General features: G+C 39.4%; 1 protein-coding gene across 1 annotated transcript; it reads left to right on the forward strand.

Annotated features, from left to right (window-relative positions):
- Nucleotides 1–329: 329 nt before the first annotated feature.
- LOC148644418 (putative G protein-coupled receptor 21) lies at nucleotides 330–6,078 on the forward strand. The gene is made up of 2 exons (XM_088613992.1): nucleotides 330–1,620; nucleotides 2,727–6,078. Exons 1-2 carry the CDS (start codon nucleotides 804–806, stop codon nucleotides 3,035–3,037), a joined length of 1,128 nt encoding a protein of 375 aa, XP_088470118.1. The 5' UTR covers nucleotides 330–803; the 3' UTR covers nucleotides 3,038–6,078.
- The last annotated feature ends 716 nt before the right edge of the window (nucleotides 6,079–6,794 follow it).

Genomic DNA, 6,794 nt, shown 5'->3' on the forward strand with positions numbered 1-6,794 from the left:
GGTGAAATTAATGTTTTGATCTTAAATTGTGCATTTTGAAAGATGGCCTATTTAAGAAAGTGAGGGTTCAGGGTATATTAGAGGTGTAATCAGAGAAAATTGTTGAATGAAATCAAGTTCAGAGTTCAGAGTAAACATGCATATATTGATAGAGTAAATGAGAAGTAACTGTCAGGGGTAGACATAGGATGAGGTATATTTTCCATCATCATTAAATATGAATAATAATAATTCATAACTCAGAAACTTTTGAAATACGTATTTTAACTCAGCCACAAGACAACTTCCCCGACGTGTATTTTGTAAGAACAGTGAATGAACCTCAGTACCATAGCTTGTATAATTGTAGTTCTGTGTTTTTAGAATAGAGAACTGTTTTTTTCTATGGATGTTTTTAAACTGACTAATCTCTATCAGTCACAATTATTGTACATGGCTGCCTTGTCAAAAAGTCAAATATGTTCAATGGAATTTTATTGTTGCACATCGATCCCACTCTAAGGTAGGCTAAAAATAACGTTAAATATTTTAAATGCGCCTTATATCGAATTGACAGCTTAATTAGTTTAGTCGATCAGGTGCTGTGGGCGATAATCTGCGACAGGTGAACTATTTAATGTGGTAGATGTAGTGTATGGGGAGTTTTGTCTTTGTCATGGACATTTAACTTTGAACAGCAATTGCTTGTGTGTGTGTGTCCAGGGGTCTTGAATCTGTGTTATGTTTGGGTTAGTGCGATACTTTTAAAGCAAATAAACAACCCTGCTTCACCAGCAAATGCTAGTTCTGTGAAAAAGGCAGATATGTTGACTTCCCCGAATTTAACACTGTCGTGGGAAATCGCCAGTACCATAGGATTGAATTTAAGCAGCGCCGAACTTCAAAGACACATGGAGCTATCTCACCGTCCCATAAAAATCTGTATTATATCTGTGTTAGGAGCTCTGATCATTCTGGGGAACGTGGCTGTGATTTTGGTTATAGCATCTTCAGTGTCTGGTTGGTCGAGGAACACTCGGTACTTTTTAATCTCTCTCACGGGGGCAGATGCCGCGCTGGCGCTAGTTGTGATGCCTCTGAACCTGTACGTGAGTCTCGTCAAGGACAGAGAAGACCCAGACCCGTACTGCCATGCTGTGGCTTTCTTCAACTCCACGGTCTACGCCACCTGTATCTACTCGCTGGCTACAATAAGCCTTGAAAGGTACATCGCGGTGTTCTACCCGCTGAAGTACACCACCGTGATGACGAAAAACAAGACTAGAGTCCTCATTGCTTTCGCCTGGTTTTTCCCACCGGTGGTGTTGGTCCCCATCTCCATTCCCGACGGAATCATCAAAGTTTACTTCTCCAGCGCGTCCTTAGTTTGTAATCCGGTTTACTCCACCAACGTGGCCTACTCGCTGACTTTAACCTGCCTTATATTCTTCCCTTGTTCAATCGTCATGACCTTCGCCAATTGTCGGCTCTGGGTCGCCGCCAGGAGACAGAGGCACAAACTGAAAAACCGCGACTTGCGCGGCCGCAGCAGACCGGACTCGGCTTCCCGTGTCCTGGTGCCAGTAATGATTGTGTACTACACGTGCTGGACGCCATGCATGATGACCATCCTGTACACAGGTAAGAATACAGCTTTCTGTATGATTGCTTTAGATCTGTAATGTGACACCCATCTGCTTATACTAAACACCCAGATTTGGAAATGCCAAATGATGTACTGTACTGTACTGTATATGCAGTGCCTTTCAAATGCATACACCTCTTTTCAAATGTATGAATCGCAATATATATATATATATTTTTAGACTGAGCAATTCTCAAACAGAATGCTTTTATTGGTGATAAGCGATCCCAAGCAAGCTGAGAGAGTTTGGGCAAATCTGAATGGGCCCAAATTATAGTAAATCGGTGTGCAAAACCGAGATTGACGACCCCCCCCCCCTTCAAAGAAAAACACTTGCTGCTGTAATTGGTGCCAAAGGTGCTCGTTTCAATACTCATGCTATCAACATATTTCAGTTTTTTTTCTTTAAATGTTTTTGCCAACATTTACTGTGACTTATCTTTCCCGTAGAAGTCTTGGGTTTGAGTATTCTCAAAAACATTCCCATAAAAGTGTTTACATTTTCTATTTCAAATGATGTGTCATCATTGGAAAGGGGTAAATACATTTGCAAAGCATTGTAGGTATTAGGGCGAATCGCGATCTTGATAATTGTTCTTCAGCTTAATTATGGTTTGAATCTCTAAATCCCCTCCGTCAGCAGTTGTGGGGAAACCAAGTGCAGGTATACAGTAGCCCCATTACTCTTTCACCAACACCAAGTGTTGTCTATATGTTTTATACTGTATGTACTATGGTATAAGTGATTTTTGCTCATGTCATTAATTTTAGCCTGGAATGATTTCTGAATATAATGGAATTGTCTGAGTGAATTGTTTGTGTAAAATGTACATTTCCATATTTTGTGGCATTTATTTCTTCATGGTTTTAAGACCTAAAATCATACACCGTCTTATGCCATTGAAAGAAATGGTTCTAAAATGGTATCCTAGGCATTGGTAGTGTCAGTATAGTCTGCACCAGAGGAGACCAGTATTGGTGTCTTTCAATGCAATGACATGCTGTATGCTGTTTCTGGGACAGAGGGCGGGGGAATCATGAGTGCTTTTGACCCCGAACAAACAACGGAAAGGTGTCCCTTTGTTTTTCTCCGTCCCGTCAGCAATTTCTGGCACCGCGGTTCCAGAGTGGCTGGAGTTTGTGGCTGTGTGGCTGCCCAGTGCCAACGGCTTTCTCAACTGCATCGTTTACTTCTGGATCAACCACAGCTTCCGCAGGAAGTTCTGCCTGATGGGGCACAGGCTGTGCCTGCAGCTGTGCCCCGCGGTTGGCAAGGTGGGGGGGTACCGGGCTCCGGGCGGCGTGAGCGTGGTGGGCAGTGTCTGGGACAACAACAACTCTCTCCAGGAGCGCTCCTGCAGCGTCTCCTCCAACTGCACGCTGCTGCCGCAGGTCGTGGAGAGCTGCATCTGAGGCCCGCAGCCCAGGAAGCCTTCAAGCCACTGTACCTGAGTGAAAGTGGCTGATATACTGTACCACATAACCAACTGGTTCCAAGGAGCTACTTTGGAAGAGTCGCCAGACACAACTAATCAACCATTAAAATCACTGGATACTTCTGCATAGTTGAAGTTGGTTTTCCGTTGTTTTGTTGCTCTACCTCAGTATTATCCCTAATATGAACTCTGTAAAGGGAAGAAATTACCCACCACGCAGTAGACAGTGGAACCCAGCTGTGCTGTATAGTGGCTCTTTAAACGCCAACATGCGCTGACATCTCCTGGGGTGTGGGATTTAGGATGTCCTCTCATTTCTTTTTCTTATTTTTTCATTTTTATGTTTTTTTGTGTGTGTTTTATTTTTGTTTCCTCTGAAGGTAAATGTATCCTGCATCATCTCTCCAACCATGTTTGTTATCAAAATTGTCCCAATTACAGCAATTTATTTCCAGGTACGATTTTTTATTTTTTAGTTCAGCGTTACGGCAGCCTCACATTTGCCTCAGAAAAGATAGAAATCTTCCGTTTTTCAGAATGGCATGTTTCTGGGCTGGCATGTCACGTACAGTATAACTTGCTATTTGGGATACCTGAAGATGGGATCTAGCAGTTGAAACCATTGAAGAAAAATGAATATTTGACTTTTGTTAGGATGGGCAAGAGTCTTGCAAATCCTTTTATATTTGTTTTTAAACATCAAAATTGAAAACTGCCTGAGTCTTTCACAACTAATTTCTTAATTTACTAAAACCCACAGTTGACAGTGCCTTGTCATAGTTTTTGATTCTCGTCCATTATGACAAGTCACGTTTCTTCTGCTAGGTCTCAGTTTTCATTAAATATCCGTTAAATGGTGGAGCATATTATTAAAAATGCAGTTTTTGAATGTTTCAGACATTAATGCAGGGCACTGATGATGATACTTTGTCTTCAACGAGGAGAACATAAAGTAGACCCTTCCTTACAGCAGTTTTCTTTTTGATACTCTGCCCCTTTGTTTTTAGTAAACACTTTGCTATGTGTCCATATTTCCCATGCAAATAGAAGTGAAGTAATGCATAATTTACAGAGTTCACATGAAATGCACATTAAGTCACAATGTATTCATGAATTATTCAAATTTGCCTTATTCTTTGTAAATAGCTGTTTCTGTGTTGTAAAGTTGTTACTGATCTTTAGTTGTTAACTGTCCACATATATTTTAGCGCCTTTTTTTCCCCACTGGTCATGCTGCATCCAGTTCAAATTCAGATGGCACTGTTTTGGTTCTTGCATAGCACAGGTTTGAGTGAATTGTGCAGAACAGATACATTTTGTATGATCTCTCTGCACTTTGCACATTGGCAAATGTATCTCCATTTCTGTGACAGTAGTGGATGATACTTAATGAATATCGACCCTTCATACAGCAAAAGTAGGATCCATTAACATCACATAAAGGGAATCATAGGGACTGGCAACAGCATGGTATATTTCGTCCCTGTAAAGCGCTAGTGAAACAAGGAAAAGTCCTCTCTCCCTAAAGGGTCAGCCAAGAACAGTTTTCCTTCTATTTGAATCTGAAAGTATAGCTAATGTTTTTATCAACATGTTTTATTATTAATCTTGATGAACTATTGTAGGGCGCTTTATAATTTGCTGGTATACATCCCTACCTGTATATAGTTCTTTTATTACTACTTTTAGGAGCTAGATAATTGGCTAGTGCTTGAGAATGTCAAAGGGTTCCACATTTTGCAAACACTATGATGGAGCTGTAACCAATGTACCAGATAGCTGAATGGAGCCATTACACAATATAGTTAGGTAATTGGGAAGTTTTATTGGATAAGCCATGTTCCATGCCCAGTATGTTCATGGTGCTTTTTGATGCAGAGCTTTTCTTTGCAAGAATGCTAGAAAAAGGCTTCACAATGTGTAAGAGGTGTATATAGCAGGTCTATGTCAACAGAGTCAAATGTGTTTTCTGCTCATTCCCACCCCATCCCTCTAAGTGACAAAGAAATATTAACAGAAGGGATCTTTATGTTTGCATGTGTCCTGCAGCTTGTGACAACATGTGATTTGTGAAAATCGGCTAAAGCTTTGCTTTGATGTCCTTAACCAGAACAGAGACGCACACACTATGCATGTTAATGGAAGGATTGTTTGCAGAAAAATTGAAAAAGGCTTCATGATAGGGAATCCAAACCCGTGAAATATGACAATTCAATGATAAAAAAAGGTTATTCGCGGTCAGATACAGTAGCAAAAAGTATATTGATGCTTGTTTTTAAAATGGCAGATACCTACTGTATATAATGTCCTCCCATTTGAAAATGGTAAATGCTGTTTTGTACATTTTTAATTGCAATGTTTTAGACTGAAGCTACAGTGACAGTTTACCAGCTGAGGTAGGTGTATTCCATCCAAGTTCTGTCTGGAGGTTTTCATTCTTTCTAAGCTCTTTGGAATGATCTGTTAATTAAGCCTAAGCTGCATAATTGGTCCTTTTCATTGTAATCCATTTCCAGGGAAATGCACATAAAATAGTAAGAATAAGTAACCTGCAACAAATGGCCCTCTTTCCAAAACACTTCAGGGCTTAAGGTTGCTAAAGAAGCAGCAGAGATTTAAACACCTAGGTATTTTGAATATCGGGCCCAATAATTTTTGGAGCTAAACTGCAAAGGTTTTTTGAGCAATTTTTTTGACTCAAGATTATTAAATACTGTATCTCAAAGCTCAGGTGAATTGAAAACCAGCCAACAATGTTTTGTTTCCAGATCTGGGCTGGAAGTACAGTACCTGAGATATAGGGTATAGGCTCAAATTCTGTGGAGACCATCAGCTTCAGGCTGTAATCATTCACCGGTACAGACTTGTCACCTGGGAATAAAAATCAGTGTCACAATGTGCAGACTTTGGTAGTTTTCTCCCAAATTCATGTATTCCACTTGTATTCCTTAAAAGAGGGTTGTTAAAAATGTAGCATTTGAATGTTTTAGATTGGAGTGTATTAAAAAATTAAGAAACTTTCAATGTCAAAGTGCTTATTACTTTTTGCTTACTGTAAAAGTTGAATTCGTAAGAAAATAAAGCTTAATGCCTTAGTTCAGATTAATTTTGTCCCCCTTATTTTTTTAAGTCGTTCAATCTTAAGAAAGTTCCAGTTGCCCTCTGGAGTTTTCTTTTAGTTTTGTTAGAAAACTCAGAATATCCCTAATTTTATATTGTTACACAGCCCTTCTTTTTATTTTAATAGGACAGTTTTATGCACATAACCTTCAAATACTGAAACTGAGCAAGTAGGTTTTAAACTAGTAAAGGGTAATGTGTGTCTATGTGTGCTTGCTTCCTTTAATTAGTCTCTAGTTACTTAAGTCCATTAACTATTTATTAAACTAAGAATTACTTATTTGCAGATTTTCATTCTATAGTTTTTTTCTGCCTTAAAGTGAATAATGTGCAAGGCTAAATCATATCCAAATCCAGCAGTCTGACAGCTTGAGGTTTAATTTTTAATGGGGTGGGACAGGGAATTTAATTTTCTATTGGTAATATATTACACGACAATCTGCAACTGAGACTGTAGATTTAGTGAGACGTCAATTTCCACTTAGGCCTTACTGTGCAAAAGACTGCATTCGCCTGTGGAAAAGTCCCATGAAACTAAACTTATGTAACATCTGTCTTGTTTGCCTTTCATCTCCAGACATTTTTTTGAATATGAAGCTGTTGAAAGTGTTACT

The sequence above is a fragment of the Lepisosteus platostomus genome, chromosome 20 (genome assembly GCF_059453375.1).
Source record: "Lepisosteus platostomus isolate fLepPlt1 chromosome 20, fLepPlt1.hap1, whole genome shotgun sequence".
Classification (NCBI taxonomy): Eukaryota; Metazoa; Chordata; class Actinopteri; order Semionotiformes; family Lepisosteidae; genus Lepisosteus; species Lepisosteus platostomus.